The sequence below is a fragment of the Plutella xylostella genome, chromosome 18 (genome assembly GCF_932276165.1).
Source record: "Plutella xylostella chromosome 18, ilPluXylo3.1, whole genome shotgun sequence".
Lineage (NCBI taxonomy): Eukaryota > Metazoa > Arthropoda > Insecta > Lepidoptera > Plutellidae > Plutella > Plutella xylostella.
This window is the reverse complement of record NC_063998.1, coordinates 6,368,512-6,390,193: the sequence shown is the minus strand read 5'-3', so window position 1 is coordinate 6,390,193 and position 21,682 is coordinate 6,368,512. Positions and strand designations below refer to the sequence as shown.

The 21,682-nt window shown below is 37.9% G+C and overlaps 1 protein-coding gene across 4 annotated transcripts in view; it reads left to right on the top strand.

The window, feature by feature from the left end:
- Positions 1-21,682, top strand: part of LOC105382610 (apoptosis-stimulating of p53 protein 1) — a 199,272-nt gene that overhangs the window by 51,470 nt on the left and 126,120 nt on the right. For all 4 annotated transcript variants that reach the window (XM_048627260.1, XM_048627258.1, XM_048627262.1 and 1 more), the window contains one exon: positions 9,763-9,821. In XM_048627260.1, the coding sequence (XP_048483217.1) occupies positions 9,763-9,821 (59 nt within the window). The remainder of the gene's footprint in view (positions 1-9,762; positions 9,822-21,682) is intronic.

The window sequence follows — 21,682 nt, the reverse complement described above, 5'->3', positions numbered from 1 at the left end:
GGTATTCAAAATATTCCAATTCAAAGTAGGCATGTGGGTATTCGAAAGAAATGAGAATCGGAAACGTTGGCAGTCTTTTGTTTGATGCTTTTTTGTTTTCTGTTTTCGGAATGGTCTTGAGTTGTGCGGTTGGAACCTCGTAGTATTGTAGTCTCTAGGAGACTCCTACGATTATGTGACCCCAATCTCAGGAAGTGTGGAATTTACAGTCTATATCATATTATTATAGATAGAGAAATAGAAGGTACCTCCCCAAGTTTTTCTCGATGTTCTTTTATAATATATAGTATAATATGTAATATAAGGTCTTTATCAGCTAGGTATTTAATGGATTACTTACTACATTACCTGCAGCCTCTATTCAATTACTAAGTTTTATGGCATGGTATTATTAAAAAAAAAAACAGAATACTATTTAAAGCCATGATTATAAACAAAAGTGAGTAAGTCTTGTGTAGTGAAGTAAAGGAATTAGCATGTTTTAGTACTGCACATTATGCAAGTTTTTCTTTGTCTGTACAATCCATTATTATTATTCTAGGATCACTTAGCTTTTTCCTGCTTTCCATTTTAAATTAATTTCAAGTCAGAAATTGGAAAAGTCAGTTACTCGCTTTATATTCTTCATTCCTTAGTGTTTCCGTTTTTGTTCTTATTGTAACTTATTGTAATGAAAATGAAACCTTTATGAATATAATGCAGATAGAATTTTGTATGCTTTACTTGGCAATACCGTATAACCTATTCTTGCATATACATGCACACGGCGAATATACGATGTTTACTATTATACAGAAAGCACCCTCTATAAGGCCAATTTATATAGCGTGAACCTGGTTCCTAGATCTTTGTCAGATCTTGTCATGAAAGTCGTAAGGTTTCCTTGCTACAGACGACTTGGTTCGTATGAGGCTTTTATGACTACGAATACTATGTAAATATTGAAAATGTTATCATGAATGTTTGGATTTTTTAATGCATAAAAATATTGCAGTGTTAATTGGATTCAGGAAATCAAAAAGGGAGCTGTTCGCTGAAATTACTAAGAACGAGTCAACATACAGTAAATTCAATTTTGTTTCATTTCAATTCAGTTTCAGTCAATACAGTTTCTTTTCGAAATGAAGTAAGAACTTTAATTGAAAATATTTTTGTTAGGCACGGTTTGTTTTGTTGTTTCATAAAATATAAATTAAGTAGGTAGGTACTTACTCGACCAAATTAACTTAAAAACCCCATTCGTACAACACAAGATACATTCTTGTATTTATCCTACTAGAAAAATACCAAATGAATAAATTGAAAAATTATATTTTTAAAGCAGGTAGGATTTTGGTAATAAAATACGTTTCGCTTCGTGAAAGTATTTTCGCGGTCCAGCGGCGTGTCCCGATATCCGGAAAGCCGTTTTGTCTGTTTCATTCCAGGAATACTTAATATTGTTCATTTCGATATTCGTTAGCATTATAAAATATTGTTTATCTGGTTTTACCTAGATATATATTATTCATGATAATATTATTAATACCAATACCAGTACGGATTCGAGTATATTTTTTATTTAGATTATGTTAGGTTATATTAACATAGTATGTAAATGTAAAATATGGTGATAGTGATAGTGAGCATATGTGTAATACGGGTTTACTAAATACATTTCCACAATTTCTATACTTACACTAGTCTATGATATTTTGTCTTCTGATCGCTCCTCTCCGTCCTCCGTCATTCATTACGCAGCAGTGGGTCATCGCAATCTGCACAATGCACAAACCAACGCTTAATCCACGTTTAATCCCATTAATTTCTAGCAGCAATAACTCGCAACCTCACTTAGTTAGCAGGCTCAGTGATTGAACCTACATCCGCCGCCGCCGCCACCGCCGCCACCGCCGCCGCCGCCGCCGCTTGCAAAACGCCCACTCCGATAGCAAACAGCTCATGTTCACTGAAGTAAACGAAACCATATTGTCTAATGAATAAGCTTTATTTCATTGATACAGCTATTAGCAGTATTGTATTGTTAGCTTTTCAAGCAGTAACATGTTTAACTATTTTTATAATAGTTTCATTTCAAAATAACTCAGTAATCTAGGCATCTAGGTACGTACGCTAGGTATCTTGTAGATGCCAACACTAAGGCCCAGATAAATAGTCGTTGCTTAGCACTTGCTCAAGCTAATGCTTAGCCAAGTACGACTTCACCTGAACTAAGTCGAGTTGCAATGAGTCTCTAAAATAGACACTACTTAGCGTTTGCTCGGCTAAGTCACTGTCTTAGAACCTGTTATGTCAAATCTGCGTCAAATATATATTTATTTATCTGTGGTTATGGTTTCATTCCGTAGTTTTTTTGCAAATTTGGTATAAATGTGGTCTGTGGATAGCCTGAGAGCATAGAATAATAATTTCCTGAGAGTGTGGCAGATGTGACAACTTGGGTATGCTAAGCAAGGGCCAAGTCTTGACAAATGTGAACTCGAACTCGGCTAAGTCAGAGTGCGAACATACTGGCATAGTCTGTGCTCAAGTAGTGTCTATTTTAGTGAATTTGTGTTCTTAGCATGTGCTTAAGCTAAGACTCCGTCTTAGTTTCGTCTATTTATCTTGGCCTAAGTCATAAAGTTGCATTCACCGGAAACACGCAATATTCTCAAACGCTGACCAAAACGTAATACAGCAGAATCAACATCGGCTCAAAACACAAAGAGCTTCAGTTATTAATTGCCCTTCTTACTCAAGAGACAGCAAACGTTATCGCCAAGGCCCGGGGGGGTGCTTGTGAAATATGAGGGGCGCGGGGCGGGGTATGGTAAAAAACCTGCAAGTAGGCCGTTTAATCACCAGCTCCATATTTATGAAGCGAACAGGCCAGATCGGCGACATTCTTAGACTTCAAGCCGGCCTGTGGTGCGGCCGGGTATGTACTGTGTAAGTACCGACCGACTCACCACACGTATTTGATCAAATATCTTATAAGAAGAAGGATTTTTCATGGAAACTGTGTAAGTCTAAATATTCAAGTCTTACCTAAATCTTCAATTAATTCATGATTGAATATCATGTAAAAAATGTTTATTTTCCAAGCTTTTCCCCTGTCATCGTAGATAATCTTCCAGCATTGTGTCTCGTGTATACCTATGAACCTAGTTGTTTTTTTGTGAATTAGATCACGCGAGCCATCTGATATGGCGTTAGATTGGATACAGTCGAAGCGTGGTAAAAAATGTGAACACTTCAGTTCATCTTTGGAATGCCCGTAGGGATGTCTAGCTAGACTAGCTATTGCTCTTTTATCGATATTAAATTATGACTTAGGCTGTGTCATTATTGTGCAATCAACAGTGCGTGTCGAACAAACTACATTATAGCAATAACTACAACTATTTGGTTATTGATTCTATCACTATAATACTTCTCAATACCGATTTGGTAATTAGTATTGTATTTATTATTATTGCGACATTATCTTGCATTGTATATTTCACTATCTGTTTCTGTAAACATGTACCGACATACCCATAAACCTAACATTTACTGAACTACTATCGATGTTTATAATGTCTCGTCAAGTCTCGTGATAAGAAAAAAAACATCCTTACGCTATCTTTGGGCGACTTCACCTGAAGTCATATCTCGTATGTATCGTTCAAGTTATTGATTTTTTATCGATATTTGTCGACATCACTAGTGGTAACCTAGTAGGTCGTGTGATGAAGCTGATCATATTGATAGGCACGCGTTGTACGACGCCGCCGCCGCGCCGATGGCTTTGTCACTTCGGCGGGACCAGCTTAGGAGGGTTACTTTACTTTGACAAAAAACAAACAAACGAGAGAACGGCAGCATATAGGCGAAGTTAGCGTAGCATTGAGTGCAACTGCGTATTTCATAAGCTAAAGTGACCCCGTTTAATATCTTGACTAGAGGCACTGGGTGGTCCGAAGTTACTTCATTATTCGAAGGATTACAAATGATTAAGATTGCCCTCTTGACAACTTAACGATAGACAAATCAAAATTAACTAACTTGAAATCTATGCGTTTGTGCTATGTTAATGTTATGCAGATGATAATCTCTACAAATATGAATAAGTATGTTAGTAGACTGACTGCGCTAAGTTCCTAGTTTGAGTGCCAGACGTTGCAGATATAGACAAAGGAAGTACATATACTTACATAAGGAATAAAACAAAATTATAGCTATTTTTTGAAAAAAAATAAAAAAAAGTTCTGTTCTGAAAGAAATCTTAATGATTGAGTATCGAAACCGTTTTTGAGGTCACAACTTTCCCTCTCCATGGACTTGGCCTTGTCGTGTCGTTTATTGTTGCAGTAAAACAATTATACAGAGTGAGTCAATGATTGCTCCCAGATGAAAAGTCAATGAGCTTATAACTAAATAATATTCTTAAAGTACTTACCTACTTATTAGATAGGAACTTTTCATTAAGCACTTTTCACAAATCACACTGAGTTGCAGAAAGGATCTTTAAGTTAATGTCGGCATTAAATGTATTGTTGCCTTGCTTTGACAGTATACGGACAGAAAGAGACAGACATAGATTTAATGTCGACATTAGCTTAAAGTCCCTTTCTGCAACTCGGCATCAGAATCGCAAAATGATAAATTACTTAGACATTCGCACCAGACCGAACAATCCTATCTAATCAGCTATAGCACCAACATCGAGTGTACCAGATAGTAAAGTTCATTCGCAGGCCAGTTAATTAGAGTGTAACGGGAATTGGCCCGGACTTAGTACCTACAAGACATTCAAGTACCGCTCTTAGGCCCAGTTTCACCATAGTCTGTTAGATCATTAACACCCCTATTACATTGTACTAACGTGTCATATAAATACCTATAATTTCCGTATTGAATTTTTGACAGATGCGTCAAAAGTCAACAACTAATTCTTTGTTATAATGTAACAGGGGTGTTAATAATATAACAGAGTATGGTGAAACTTGGCCTTACGCTGCAATAACGGCTGTTAATTAAACCTTTGCTTCGCTGATGAGAAGAACTCACTGTGTAGTAAACTGTCAGTATAAACGACTTCATTTAACACTGACAAATTAACCTTAGACCCCGGTGAGGTGGCTTCCTGGTGGATTTATTAGGTTAGCTTTGTAGTGCTGCGCGCAGTGTATCTAATCAAATGAAATGATTCTGCCTTACCGCTGAGAGATATTCGAGCATTTCTTCTATACAGGGTGTTGCAAAAAGGGTATACTAAGCCGAAACCAGCATGTGCAGCATTTTATATCAGATTTTAGTTTCGGGTTTAGATATAACATGCTGCACACGCTGGTTTTGGCTTAGTATACTCTTTTTGCAACCCCTGTACTTATACCTACACATTTTAAGCATAAATATACAAACTATACCAAACCATAACAAAGATACTTTAAAAGCCAAATAAATGTTAAAACAGAAGTAAATTTCGTAACAATTGCCAATCAAACACTTAATTTAAACACACATTTGGCACAGAACTGTAAATTAAACGCTCTTTTTGGATAAAAGCCATATCTCCCGTATAAAATAGCAGGATTTAGCGTAAATACGAACATTAATGGAATTGAAGCAGCACTTTTAAATGTTTTTTGTCAACTAAACATTAAAATGTAAATACTGAAAACTAACATAATAATGATCATGAGCATGTACCTACATGAGTATTTATGATCACGCCTTTAAACCCCGAAAGGGTAAGTCCCGCGCAAGTCACCCGCTTTTTGTTGTACATTTTGTACTCACGTGATAGGTAGCGAGTACCGGTATAGCCGATTTAGAATTCTGAAAATTTGTCTTTCGTTATGACTGTAGACTCGAAAAGTGTTCGGATATTGGTTTTATTTTATTTTACCTCCCAAATATTTACGTTGAATTTCGAAATCACTTTCACAGTGAGCATAGCGAAACATAAATTAAATTTTAATACGGAGTGACATGACATTAGTTACGATTAAGGCAAAGAACAATGGTGTGGCCAATCACAATCGTTGAATTATGCAACAAGAAAGTATGAAGTCACGTAATTTGTCAATCGTGACCAATGGGGTTACGGGATGCGGAAGTGTGAGCCGTGATTGGTTGAATAATACTTCCAAAGCCGGTACGGATTTAAATGTTACAAGTATTAAGTTGGTATGTGAATGTGGCTTAATAACAAGAAAGCTAGGACCAAATCTATATTTTTATGCAAAAAGTGCCATGTCGCCAACTCTACTTTAGCAACCGAATTCGACAGCAGACAAATTTAAGTTTCTTACGAAATCGTCTGTCACGACAACTATGTCTCAAGACAAAACAAAGAATTCATCGTGAGAAATCAATTTGTTCTTAAAATAAAACTTGGCGGTAACAACTTGTGAAAGTCGGGATTGTGAAAACAGCTACGGTGCAGTTTTGAAAAGAGTTACGAAGTTTTTTAAACAGTTAGCGCAAGTGTATAACAAAGTTCCCCTTCATTTTCATACTAAATGGTCCCGTCATTTGTTTCTGGATGTCTGTTTATCCACCAAGATCTACTTTCTTCTCTTGTCTCGTCTTCCTTTCTTTTAAGGAGTATTTCAAAGTAACAGCGTGTAATAATTCAACGAGGTATTGTTTTCGAGTTGCTCTAGCATTCGCAGCAGTTGAGTATTTATTACTATTTACTGACAAAAAATGGATAGTGGCCATATCTAAGTATTCATGTAAGGAATAGTAAAAAAATACTATCGTCAATTGACCAAGATATCTGATAGCGACGGTATATTTCACGCCTTCACGGCTCATCGTGGAATTATGTCATAATGCGCCGAGTTGTCATCGAATATTTACGGTATTGCATTTTGCGGTGTTAAACCACTGCAGCCTAGCAAATGAAACCCAACTTCAAACCATACAGGCGTAGAGTCCATATTTCAGTTGGCTAGTAAATGAAATGCCGTTGAAATGATATAATTTGCGTCGGTGCACGTAAGCATTACTTTTGTGGTAGCGCCAAGCGTGAACTGTAATTTTGAGGAAGAATATTGAACTTGTACTGTTTGAACGGCAAAACGATTCGTTTCCATTTACGAACACGTTTTCTTGAATATTACGGAGTTACTGTGGATGCGGAGTAGTTAATTTGGATGCGGTGTTTCGCCTCACTGCCAATGCCACAGGCGTAATATACATATAAATTGATCTTCATATATCATTGCAATGCCTGGTAGAGGAATCAAAGACAGATAGGTATAAGATATATGAGTTAACTACTCCTATAGTTTATAGGTATAGCTTATACGTAAGTATTATCTTGTATGGGCTGTCTTCTATATTACCTAAGTTGCCATGAAATATTATGATAAGGTTTGAAATAAGGTAACGTCACGAAACTGCGTGCGTTTCCGTCAAGGAAGCGCAATCGTAACTCAGGAGGGTTACTCTAGCTTCACAAAAAATAGGCGAGCGAAAGCTGCTGCCGTGCATCGGTGTGTTTTATGCAACACTAGCTGTTGCCGTGAGCTTCGCTTCGTCTTAAAAAGTTTTCCCGTGGGAATTCCGGGATAAAAAGTAGCATATGTTCTTTATCAGGGTCTAGACCATATGAATACCAAATCTCATTCAAATCCGTTCAGTAGTTTTGGCGTGAAAGAGTAACAGACAGACACGGTTACTTTCGCATTTATAATATTAGTTAGGATTAGGATAGTCACGAAGATAGAGTAGCGCCGCCTGGCTCGAAAACATTTTTCGAGAGCTAGAGTGACCCCTCAGCCCCGACCGCATTTGCGTACGATTCTCAACCCGCTTGAAATGGCGGCCCATGCGTGATCGCGGAGTCAGCCCTAGTAAAATATGATGCCCCATTGTTGGGCCCGTGAGAAGCTGCTCTGGAGTAATGCTGGCAAATTAAAGTGTTCCACATCTCCTAGTGTTTATTGTTGTGCTGTCCACGGTGTGTTACACTAACATGTCGTGATAACATCTCTTGAATAATGCGGTTCATTTTCCGCTTTTGTTTTGTTTTGCTATAACGGGTGTGGTCGATAATGACCAACGTGTATTCATATGTTTCGTTTGTTTTCGCTATGTGTATGCTATACACAGTGGTATTGCACTTCACTGGGTCCGATCGCGGATGCAAATTCCCAGAATTGTAAAGGCAATGGAATTACCCCGGATTTCCACCTACATATTTTTGGCCGGCAATTTGTTGCAAAACGATGCACTAGCAGCTACAACGCTTCATTGCTTTTGAAATTCATTGAAATTTCGCGGTACTTAATTATTGAACGGCTGATTAATTCCCCAACGAGTTGATTGGGTGTCGGAAATTAGTTAAAAGAGAAACATTTTCTAGGTGGCAGCGTTGATCTGGTAATTAATTCTGATTCACGGCGCGTCAATGCGCTGTCACTGGCAGCCTCGATTGCCGCCTTTTGTTCCACCCTGTATTTATACAGTTATTTAAAGTTTTCGAAAGTTATATTTATTTATGAAAACAAATTTCAGTCATTTACTTCGATGAAGTGTTATTTCAGTTGATTGGCATTTAAATTAATTTTTGTTTGGTAATTAGGTAGGCATACCCATACCCATGTTATACAAAAATAGATTTATTAAATAACTAAACAGACTATGCTTATCCTAGCGTCGGACCAGAGCGAGAGGAGGTCGGAATCATTACTTTGCTACACTCACGGGCAATAAAACGTTCCACTCACAAAAATCCGACACCGAACGACCACAATTTTTTATAAACTTTAAATTAAAAATTTGAACAAAATTTCTATATTTTTAGTTGGTAATATCCTGATGCTCTCTTAAATGTACTTCAATGTTGCAGAAGGCGTCATTAAGCTAGCCTTTTCCGTTTAGGAGTAATTTGGTGTTTTTCTCAGTGGAACCTTTTCATTGCCCGTGAGTGTACATTATAATAATGATAAGATGATGTACTTAGATTTTATCATAAAGTTTTCCTTCTTCATTTGTTACCAGTAGATCAGTTATTTATACCGTGTTTTATGAGTATGAATACAATAAATTCACGATCGAAACCCAATTTAAAATAAGCATCACGTGATACACGAGTGAGGTGTTGCTGCCTCAATGACTGCACTAATTTGAGCTTTTCGAATTTCCAACGTAGGATAGTGATTTACATGGCTGCTGGGCAAATTAATAATTTCATAACTGTGAATATTCGTTACCAATATGTACATGGACATACAGGATGAGATTCAATTTGGGACACAGTTATAGAATTAACTTTTTTAAATGTTTTCTCATTATTAATGTCAATTGTTAGTTAGAAGCAGAAAGTAAATACGTGCTCTTCCTACTATCTAATTTCTCGCCTTTACCCAGGTGTTTTGTTTATATATACCATCTTTTTACTTAGGTATAAATAATCTGTTGTAAAATCATAGATATATAATTTATTTACTCACAAATCACCTGCATTGCGATTCTGTAAAAACAGACTTCACTTCATTCTCCCTTCACATTTCACTTCACGTTCGAACAGTTATGACATTATATGTCATCTCATACATTATTTGTCAAAATCTCGTGCATTCGATGTGTCTACGGAAATTACAGAATGCCAATTCAAAAACTCACTCCAGATTCAGAATCGAGTTTTGACAATTAGCTTTATAGAATCGCAAAGCTGATGCTGTTACCTTTTCGGTTTACTTTAAGTACCTACTTGAAATGAAATTATTTTGGAATACTTTTCAATAAATTGTTGGCTAATTGTAATGTTAATTGTTGCAGAGACCGGGAGCTCAGACAAGAGCAATGGTATGAAGGAACCGGGATCTCCTGAGGAATTGGTAAGTTCTTTATCTTATCATTTATACCGTTAAAAACAGAAATAAAATCCATTTTCCATAGAAACTTTATTGGTCATGTGACTTTTTATTATGGAGATTGTTCATTTTTTTCACAAATTTTGACATTATGATTTCATTTCCGGCTTAGCTATGACATTCTGCACACGGAGGTTTCGGCTTAGTACACCCTGTATAGCAGTATCTAACGTATATACCGATGCGAAATTTAAGTACGCGAAATAGCAAGCTAGTACACCATTAATACTAGTACACGCTGATACGTAAAAATAAGGTAAATTATATAAATTGAGGCTATCTGCTTCAAAATATTGAGGCTCCATATTCGGACACCATCAAATAATCTATTCCAATAAGATTTGTAAGGCTGCCGGAAATTCCACCATAAACCCATAACAAGATAAAAATAAATCGGATCTCTTATAAATTTTACAAGCAGATCATACATTTTGTTCCCTCTGCAATACATTCGCGGAGTTCCTTTGAAGCGGGATTTGTATTGGCTTACTTCTCTGCTCTTATGTGACGATCTGACGATTTCCTTTGGAATATGGCGGGAAATTGCAGATAAAGTTTTATTGAATTATAGCTTTTCCGTATCATCGGTCCCGAGGCCTTGAATGAGCCTCCCCGAGTTTGTATCAGCCGTACTTTACTGGGCAATCAGCGACTGACGCTATTATAAGTGCTGGCTTATACAATATACATTCACCTCCATGACAAACCCTTGACGATAGTGTTTGTTATCGACACTAAGTAGAAAGTCTTTCACTTTTTGGACGTCGCAACGCAGTTTTGTGGTCGTCCTCAGAAGTAGGTACTATGGCAGAATGGCGTATTGGTTAACTTAACTTATTTCCTATTACATTTTGTTTGTATACATTGTGACTAATGAACACCCTATTCGATAGGTGTACCTACCTAATAGTCACTGTATTATTCGTGCCAATGATGTTTTGTTAATGTTATTATTTATTACTAAAATTATCTTCAGTAAGCATTATTGCACGAAATACTGAAATACGGAAATACGAAGCTGTTGAAATAATTCTAGGAAAACCATTTAAATATGTACATACCTAATACTTAATATAAATTAATTAAATAACTAGATGAAGAATTTTAAAGTTGTAGCATTTTTAGATATTTGATGGGAAAAACTCAGCAAACAAATTAATGAGACAGACACCATAACTATAATTCGCGTATTGTGTCAAACTCATGTGTCCCACAATAATGTCTTATACTCCGCAAGTTTATTTCCTCACTCCTGTGTCTGGGTTGGCAAGGGTGATATTCGCTTGAATTTTCAGTGAAATTAGGGTGATATCACATCATAGGCTTGGTTGTTGGCGGACCTGCCATGCGTGATTCGTATTTCGGAATATTAACCGTTGGCTTTGAGATGAATTGGCAGAATTACGCTTTCATTGTGTCCTATATTGTCTCGCACGTTACGTTATTAAAGCGGTGTTTATGTGACATTTATTTTATGGCACTCCTTTAATTATGCTTTATTGTTTCTTTTAACAAAATTACACAAATTTTTCACTTATAAGCGCTGCGAACTGATAAAGTTGCACCTTCTATTTTAATAGCTCTAAATGTTAAATCTCCGATATTGGCCATACTTATCCCCTTTCCTAACGAAGGTTGGTATATATTTCCGCCGCTACATCTGATTTGTGTGAAACCGCTTGGTCACCCACACCCGCTGTCAATCACCCGGCAGACGTATAGGTGTTCTCATTAATGTGAAGCACCAATCAAATCCCGTTCTGCTAATACCCACCGAATTATCCGGCGGCGTTCGCCCTCGTATTATTTAGGCGTTTATCGCCCGGCCGATGTTGATTGATCGTGCGACCGGTCCGCGTGTCAAACTGATTGAACGATCTGTCATAGTATTCAAGGGTTAAATGTTATAGGTGTACGTATTATCAACGGTCGTCGTAGTGTGACCTTTTTATTACCGGCTGTTCGGAATTTAATTTTATGTGTGTAGGACTTTGTCTGCAACATAGGTATACGTAGAAAGTAATTTCTTTTGAACTCTAGACCTTCACAGCTTAAAAGGCTACATTTTATCTCGCGTAGGCTTAACATACTCCACATTTCTAAGGCGAGAGTCAAAGAAACCACACACTCGTCGGCGACCTACTAACTCGTAACGAAAATATGCGAATTCGAATAAATTCTTTAAAAAAGCTTCTGGCAGACACCCAAATGTTGTAGCCTGTAAGAATTATGAATGTGAAATGAGCACAAGAAAGCCACGTATAATTGGATTTGGCAAGCGGTGTGTTTTTGTCTCGTTTTGCATAAAATATGTTACGAATACAGGTATCAGTTAATTTAATTTTCACTTTCAATTTGATTCCGTCCTAAATAGAGAAGGAATGATGTCGTGTTTAAATTGAAGCGTAGGTGTTTGGTGACTTTTTGGCTTCGGGACAGCCGCTGATGATTTTATGACGATGATAGAGTGGTGTAGTTAAATGGTCCGTGTTGAGTTGACCGCGGTGTCGGCTCGGCTAACATCATAACGGTGGATCTGACCCCGATCCCGCCCAGATGTGCCCGACACGTCCACACTAAGTTAATCTGTGTAAAGACTCTCGCTCTCGTGTTTGCTAACATTTTGGCCCCAAGTTTGACATGTCAACCAATAGCCTCGGGTCTAGACGGATGTAAATTTAGAATTTGCAGTTAATTTAATCTATTCTGAGAATTCTAGTCCGCGCGGCCTGGGATACCACGAATCATGTTTATTGGATAGCTTGGGTAAAGTAATACGCGGATTGGATCTTACAAACTTTTCCGAGATGTATGATTGTGTAATGTATGAATATTTAATGCGTTTCCTTTGGATTTTTAAGATATTAATTGTGGCATAAGTACATTGTAAACTAACTTATCTAAAACAAGAATGACACTTAAAAAAAACCTAATATTTTAATAAACATACGTTTCTTTGTTAATTAAATATGTTAGGTACCTCAATTATTACGATCATCTTTATCCGTGTGCGTCAGAGGGATATTTCATTATCATTTCACGTAGCACACTGCAGGTGTGTGCATCTGATGGGCAGGTGTGGACAGTCAGGTGCGCTATTCGCCACAACTTGGCGTTTTCAAGGCAATATAGAAGTAGCTGGACTCGCATGCCTATGCTGTAACTGTGTATTGGTGTAGTGTGAACGATATACAATTATACAGGTTGTTTAAAAACGTTGCTCCACCATAGTAAAAAGTGACGTAGCAATCAAAGCTTCTATGGAGTAGCAATAATTTTTCCGCGTATTTCCAAAACTCGTAGTACAAAAGTTGTTCACATTGTTCCCCAGATTCAGCTCCTTTTGGCTTAGTATACCACTTTTGCATCACACTGTAGATGTGGTAATGCTAGACTAATCCAGAATACGTACAAGACAGTGTGTCGGTGCGGTTAGACTCGTTGACCAGTTGAACCTGCGGCTCAGCGATTAATTACACATTATACACAAGGTGGAGCAAATAACAACCTGCATTAATTGTTATTTGTCTTACAAAACATAGGTATTTACAGTTAATCTATAAGTACAATGATAGTTTTTTTTAGCAATTAAGTACAACAATTACATATATTGGTTAATGACTCTTTAACTATCTTCGTCATTCTGTGTAGAACATCGTCATCATCAGCGTAACATGCTTCGTCAAAGTGAAAAGTAACATTAAATTAATCTAATAATCCGCCACGAGTCATACCTGGCCCAAAAGTACCCATAATGCTTGCAGCGTTACCTCTTTGAATAGCAAGAGAGAGCCTTTGAGCCAAGTACGACCCGGAGCGACGATCATGTCCTCGCGAGGCAATACGGCGGCCTAGATCCCTTATGAGGGCTTTAGCTTCGCCACCCCAAACTCCGCTCGTCTCCACTGCTACAGGGACAAACAAGTAACGGTTTTTTAAATCCGTATACTTTTGGTGCTTTAATCTAGCGACATTCTCAGCCGCCGAGAAACTATTGGTTAATAGTTATGCAGGTACCATGCAACCTTACAACATTGTAATTTCACGATGCGTAGGTATTTCAATACACATAAAAATAATTAGTCAACAAACTGATTTAAAAAGTAGGAGTGCTTTAGGTTTTCTTAGGCAATAATAATATAAGTAGTTTATAGGTATTTTTACTAGTATTGTAAGAACTTAGATAAGCTATTTTCCAATAAATTTAACGCAACTACTTTCTAAGCACATTCTGCAATATCGAACAAAAATCAGCGCACGGTTGATTCCGCCACTTTTCCTATATAACAGATATTTACCCTGCGAGTCGGTTGTTGGGTGAGTGAGCACTATTCCCCCAGTGATTGGCGTTTGAATGACAGATGCAGCCCGCGCCGACTGTGAACGCATAAGCTCCTCTCACTATTCACAAAGGAAAACTACGATGAACAACGGAATACCTCTCTGGAAAAAATCGCGGAAACACGGTAACATTTTTAGGCATGCTCTAAAAACAAAGTAAGGTTATAAAAATGGTGTTCAGTTCATCTGCCCCAGGATCCTTTCCTACCTCTTGAGGAAAAACTTGCTCCCGGTAACAGTCTTCCCTGGCACATCTGGAAGACTCTGAATCGGTTGCGAGCAGAGGTAGGCTGCTGCAAGGACAATCTCTGTAAGTGGGGCTATACCGTTGGTACCAACCTATGCGACTGTGGTACCGCCCCCCAGACTATGGAGCATTTACTCTCCTGTCCCCTGTGCCCTCTTCCACCTGCACACGGGAAGACCTACTCCAGGCCAACCAAAATGCTATCAAAGTTGCTTCTTTTTGGTCTGGACAAATATAAAAAATCGCGTTTCACTGACACGAAAGAAGAAGAAGAAGTTCATTTGCCTTGTACACCTTTAATACTGATGTCTAAGTCATCATACTATCGGCTATAGCAAATTCAATAAAATAGGGTACAGTCCAAAGTCTTCGTCTGAAAACTAACCATTTAAATTATATTATGATTTGGCAAAGTTGACAGTTTTTTAAAATATTGGTAGCAAGTGGCAACTTACACACCAAATCTTTGCTAGAATTTAAGGAAATCCGTTTATTCAATCTCAATCAATTTATCGTTTTAAATGACAAATACATACCTAATAATCGTAAATAATTGACCAAGTTTTGCTCCGCTACTGAAGGATGTTTTCCTCGCTCCTACAGAAAGGCCAGCCCTTCGCCTTTTGGAGATCCGTAGAGAAATGCCAATGATTGATGACCACTAAGACGTATAAACTCATTGCAGAACCATTCTCAAATACAAATTGATGACATCAAGAATGCATTAGCGGAGATCTTAGAAGGAAGAGGAACAGGCGATATGGCGGCGTTGTCGGTAATCATAACGGTATATAGCTCCACCGTTGCGAATTCGAATCCAAGTTTACATATGAAATGTATTTTTTTACGAACTTATTCATGTAATCTAAGCCTTATATACCTACCAAAAAAAAAAGTATAACAACCCCCAATTTGCAGTGCACTGAATAAATGATTTCTTTCTTTCTTTCTTTCAATAGGTATTTCTGTCAACTAACGAATAAAAAAACTTACATTTAACTTGACTAATATAAGTGAATTCGAAAAACGAGGTACTTAGGAGAATTATAGATTTTGGTTAGTTAAATTCTAAACATACTCTAGTCTGGTTCGACGTAAACACTCAATAGGTACAATGTTTCAATTTTCGATCACAAATTTAATAATTTTAGTAGGAATTTAGTGTAAAATTGGTACATCCGCAGTGAATTTCCTGTAATAGTTTTGGTTAGAACAAGAATGTGACCGTATTTCAGTAATGGGTTTACAGGAGAGCATGGAATTCCTATAATTTTACTCTCACGATTACATTGACGATGCAAATACCACCTGTATATTCATTACATTTTGCGAATTTTACCCAAATACGTTTCCAATAATTCATAAAGCTTATAGTTAATGATCCCATTGTTAAAATGTGGAGTAAATACATGCAATTTGACTGCAATTAAAAACGATTGAGCCGTTTTAAAAGCTTAAATAAACTTTTCATTGCCGTATTCATCCATATTTCTTTCCGGATAAACAAATGGTCGTGAGGCGAGATGTTTTCACAGCTTTCTGCTGAGTAGGTATCTTTTCCTTGATGAGCGAGAGCGGTCATCCATTCGGCTCTTGACTGCTTCATAAATATGTAGGCGTGAGTGACGTCGCAATGGGCGCGGTGACGTCATAGACCAGATTCCGCTAAATAAAATGCCGCTTTCGGCTAAGGTAAAATACCGACCCAGTCGAGCGCTCTAAGGATCAGAATCATCGCGGACGGAAAACAAAGTGGTCTTATGCCTAAGGTTTTTTTTTGTTGACCCCAGACGAAAAAGAGGTGTGTTATAGTTATAAGATTAACGTTTTTGTGTATCTGCTTGTGGTAGGTAGGTGTTGCCCAAACAATGTTACGCCGAGTGCAGGGGCGTATTTAAAGATTGCGCGCCCTGGGCTCCTGTAGTTTTCCGCCCCATCAAGGAATGAAAGAAAACAAAAAGAACAGTCTGTGTAGATACCTACCGACCTACATAATTATGTATAAGAACATGCTCTTGCGGTGATAGATTTGCATAGATAATGATATTTTCCTAACAAAAAAAAAAAGATTTTTCTGCATAAGCTGCGTACAGACCAGCCAAACGAACGCCAACGAACGGGTTTCGTTGACCTTCGTTGCTGCAATCTGCCCTGTATTATGTATGATAAATATACAATGTGTTGTTTTTCGAACCCGGCAAACTTTAAGGATATATTCTACGGTTGATTTTATCGAGAAAACACCCCCATATGTGGGATCAAATCTCAATATTCTAGAAATGGCGGCCATTTTAAAGTTTTAGATACCTACTTAGTTTTCATACAAAATCATATCTCGAGATTTAAACGTCTTACGGTCATGAAATAAAATGATTTTATCCGCAAAAAGTCATCTCTATCCAATAAAAATATGCACAACTGCTAAAAAGTTAGATAAAATAAGTTAAAAGCACCTAATCTAGTTTTTTTGACAAAAAAACAGCAATAATTTACATTTACTTGAATAATCTTGAAAATAGCCCCTTTTGATGGTATTTTTATGTATTTTTTTAAAAGTATTTGAAATTAGCTAAACAATGATACCAAAACCGTATCTGTACGTCGAGTCGAGGTGTGTTTTGAACTTTCAATAATTTTTGACTACCTCGACGTAGTGATACGGTTTTTCAAAGTTATTCAAGTAAATTTAAATTTTTGCTGTTTTTGTTGTCAAAAAAACTAGATTATTAGGTGCTTGTAACTTACTTTATGTATCTTATTAGCAGTGGCGCATATTTTTATTGGATAGAGATGACGAGTACATTTTGGGACGTTTAGAAATAAACTTGTGCAGGGCAACTGAGTGAGGCAATTTTTTTTTCTTTAGTTTTCCTTAAAAAAATACCGAGGCGGAAAAAATTAGACTATTACACCGGTTCAGAAAAGAAAAAAGGTCGGCTTTCATACTTTAAAAATCCGGCACTGCTTATCACCAAAATACCTCGGAGTGACCCTGGATAGATCCCTCACGTACAAAACCCACTGCCAAAACACCAAGAAGAAAGTCAGCTCCCGAAACAACATTCTGCGTCGGCTGACGTCTACCAGCTCCTCTGTTTCTCAGCTGCCGAATTCGCCTGCCCCATATGGGCAAGGTCCGCGCATGCTAGAGAAGTAGATTTTGCTGTTAACGACACAGTTCTTATAGTAATGGGATGCTTCAAACCGACACCGCTTTACAAAGTCTACTCTCTGGCTGGGATAGCACCCCCTAGCATACGGCGAAAAGTGGCATGTTCTGTTGAGAATGCCAAACAAGAATGCGATTCCAGACATCCACTTTACTGACATACTGCCGCACCGTAGTGACTTATGAGACGCAAAACGTTTCTGAATAGTGTGGTGTCCTTAACGGATGAAAACCCACAAAACGCAAGGCTAAGGCTCTGGGAGGAAAAGCAGCCTCAGGATCCTTTCCTACCTCTTGAGGAAAAACTTGCTCCCGGTCTTCTCTGGCACATTTTGAAGACTCTAATTCGGTTGCGAGCAGAGGTAGGCTGCTGCAAGGACAATCTTTGCAAGTGGGGCTATACCGCCGCCCAGACTGGAGCATTTACTCTCCTGTCCCCTGTGCCCTTCGGGAAGACTTACTTCAGGCCAACCAGAATGCTATCAAAGTTGCTTCTTTTTGGTCTGGACAAATTTAAAAATCGCATGTTCACTGACACGAAAGAAGAAGTGTAGAGTACCTACCGACCTACATATAGTTATTATGTATAAGAACATTGTGGTGATAGATTTGCATAGATAATCTTATCTTCCGAACAAAAAAAAAAGATTTTTCTGGATTTTTCTAAACGTTCTAAAATGTACTCGTCTACATTTTAGAACGTTTAGAAAAAACCTGTGCAGGGCGACTGAGTGAGGCAATAATTTTTTTCTTTACATTTCCTTATAAAATACCGAGGCGGATTTTTTTTTCACTATTCCACCGGTTCAGAAAAGAAAAAAGGCCGGTTTTTATACTTTAAATATATTATTATGCGATAGTAACTTAAGCCTAATAATAAAGAATGTTACAAACTAAACTACCTATATATTATACAAACTAAACCTATGTACATAACTAAAACTATATGTAGAAGAGACCTTCTAAGCCTGGTCCCTGTGGGAGGGTTCCCAACACGCTGGCGACATTGCCCCGCTGGATCGCCAGACTCAGGCGCTGGCGGAGGTACGCCCCGGCTCGTTTGTCCCCTGAGACGTCTGCGAGCCGGGAAGAGATCTCTTTGACCAAACTTTTGGCATCCGGACCCCATGGCCCCATCGTTTCAACGCCAAACGGGAGAAATAGGTATGTGCTGTCGAGCGACCTGTATTTCTCCCGTTTCAGGTTTTCAGTTTTAAATCAAATTTCTTAAGACATGAAATCAGCATGTGGAAAGATGGCCGTTCTAGGTACTAGGTAGGTAGGCTTACGTCCTAAAATATTGTTCTGTACTTTTTTAATCCTCCTACCTAAAGCCCAAGGGCGGCCGGTCGGCCGCGCCTGGGCCGCCCTTCGCCGCCTGCCGCCCCGGGCTGTAGCCCTTTTAGCCCTAGGGTAAATACGCCCCTGGCCGAGTGTTCTTTCTGAGTATACATAATATTTAACAAAATCGACTTGGCCGTTCAAAATTTATGCAACTCATGTTGAATGTCAGGGGTTTTTGCCATTCGTTAGGTCTATCAAAATCATTTACTGGCTATAAATTCTATACAGCTTACAATACTGAAAAAGCGGGGTCCATCTCGATGACAGTCCGAAGGCTTACTTCACTGCCTTAGCAGAATGAGAGCTCAGGTCGAGTGGCCGTTTACATTATGATTGATTGATGATGTGAGTGAGTGTGTGTGTTGGAGCTTAGCTTTGTGCTTCTGTGTCGCATAAGCTAATGATTCTGTGAATATGTTATTTTCAGGGCCTATGCCTGCTTCATAAATACCTAAAAGTAGATCTTGTTAATAGATCACCCAATTCTAGTACAGATCATGAAAGATTTCAATCTAGCGAGGAAGAGCAGAATTGCATAACAAATCCATCAGAAGTTGAATTCTTTACTTTTCTTTTTTACGAAAGTTGACAACTTTCAACAGGAAATTGTACCTTAGATATGTTATTATGTTACGATGAAATCAGAATCTTCCCATAAAATGTTTTTATTCCAGCAGCGAAATTGATAGAAAAAGCAATAAAAAGAAAAAGAAAAAAACCTAAATTTTGTGGCGTGTGAAAGCTTATATTTGCGTGTGGTTTCATATTGCGTGTCGGGGGATGGCAGCCATCCTGGAAAGTTTTATTTCCAATTTAGTCGATAGAAAACTAACTTTATTCCGACGGTGTAAGGGTGGTAGGTTGTAAGTTAGTTTTATTGTGGCTGTTGGAATGTAACCTTGCTAATTTCAAAACTGCTACCGTCTGGAAGCTGGAGTTGCTATGCTAATTTTGATTTATTGATTGAGAGGGTCACGCGAAGCTACATGCATAATAGGTTGCTACTTAAAATTATTATGGAGGTTATGAATCTGTTTTACTGCTGAATACACATAAAATGTAATAATGCTCTTCAGTGTCGGAAAAATAGGTCATTGGTGGTCTTTTGTTCACATACTGAAGACCGAATGGTGTAGTAGTTAGTCAACCTGACTGCTATTCAGAAGGTCCCGGTTATGCTCCTAACTTTGAATAATTCGCATCCTTAACTAAGGTATGTATCGGTACGATCCTTCGTATTTGAACACTATACGAACGTATCCAATAAATCGAATCACAGATGTCACAATATCGCTGAATTTAATCCTATTCTATGCAATATTGACATCATAATATCTGCCAAGAATTATTGAATTGAATCCCGACAACTCAGGTGATAAAGTTCAAAATCGATTGCTTCTCAGCTGGTATACTGAGATGTTTCACAACGAATTGTATTTCTTAACATGTCGTGTCTCTGATATTATCATCTTCTCTATCCATTGTACTTAAATCTATGGATATTATAGCACTTATGTATGAAGTAGTAAGTTCCGTTTGGGACCCACAGGTTTAATTAGATAGAGTTGGAGACACTTTCAGCATATGTTTCGGGTCTGTGAATTATGTTGGGAAGTTGGCTAAGATGGGTAGTGTAGGTGAGGAGACTAAGTATTATGCCGTCTCCGAAGGCAAGTTCAGGTTAATTGTTTCACTTAGAGTTGAGTGGCTCTGTGAAACATACATACTTGGTAGTCTTGGTACGATGGACTGAAGCAGTGGGGTGATCGCGAAGTCAAAACGAAGCAACGTTTACGTAGTAATTAAGTGTCAAGTTGAATACATTGTATGTTTAAGTTCGCGATAGGTACACTGGTAGTATATGCGATGAAGTTAGGCCACTAAAAGTAAATACTGAAGGCAATTCCGTTAAGTTTTGGTAATAGTCTTTAAGCTTAGAACCTGTCAATGATTTTTAGCATAAATGGGGATGTTTATTTCTTATGTCCCGGCTTCTGAACACTACTTCGAGCTGTTAAAAACCGCCACGAAGCTTTTATCCGATTTCCCGATACAAATAACATTATCTCACATCCCTACATAATGTGATGTGTGGCGAGGTTCTATGTACACGACTACTAACGGAATATTTGTTCAGGCGCGAACAGTAAGCGTGGAGGAAAAACTTGAGGATTGGTGGTTTATGCATATGTAGATATGTTTGTTTCCATTTTTGTTAGTCTTTTTAGTGTAGATGGATTTGATTTGTAGGTTGTGGGCCAATGCTGCATTGATGTAGTGGTTAATCTTTGTTCATGTTTGCATATTATTTATACTCTACATAATAACAATAATAATATGCAACCCATATGTTACTACCGTAGATTTTCGGTAACAACACAGCTGAAACTCTCACAACTATAAAAAATGCTCGAGGAAGTATGCTCGCTACCACCAAAAAGGAAAAGTCCGGCATTATTAAAAATACTCGCGCCTTTTTCTTGGCAATGACGTTAGCGCATTTAAATAATCCACAGCCGTGACGCAAAGCACAAAGGAAGTTTCGTGAACTGAAAAAGTTTTCTCTAAGAAAATTCACAGACGAAAAGACGTGGATGCAGATGTTATAGTTTATTCGATGCAGATGTGCGGCGGCTGGCAGCGGGTCAACAGGCCGTACTGTTCAATTAAACAGTTAGCTATCTGCAATACTTCGTTGGTTATCTGCTATAAACTTTATTAAGT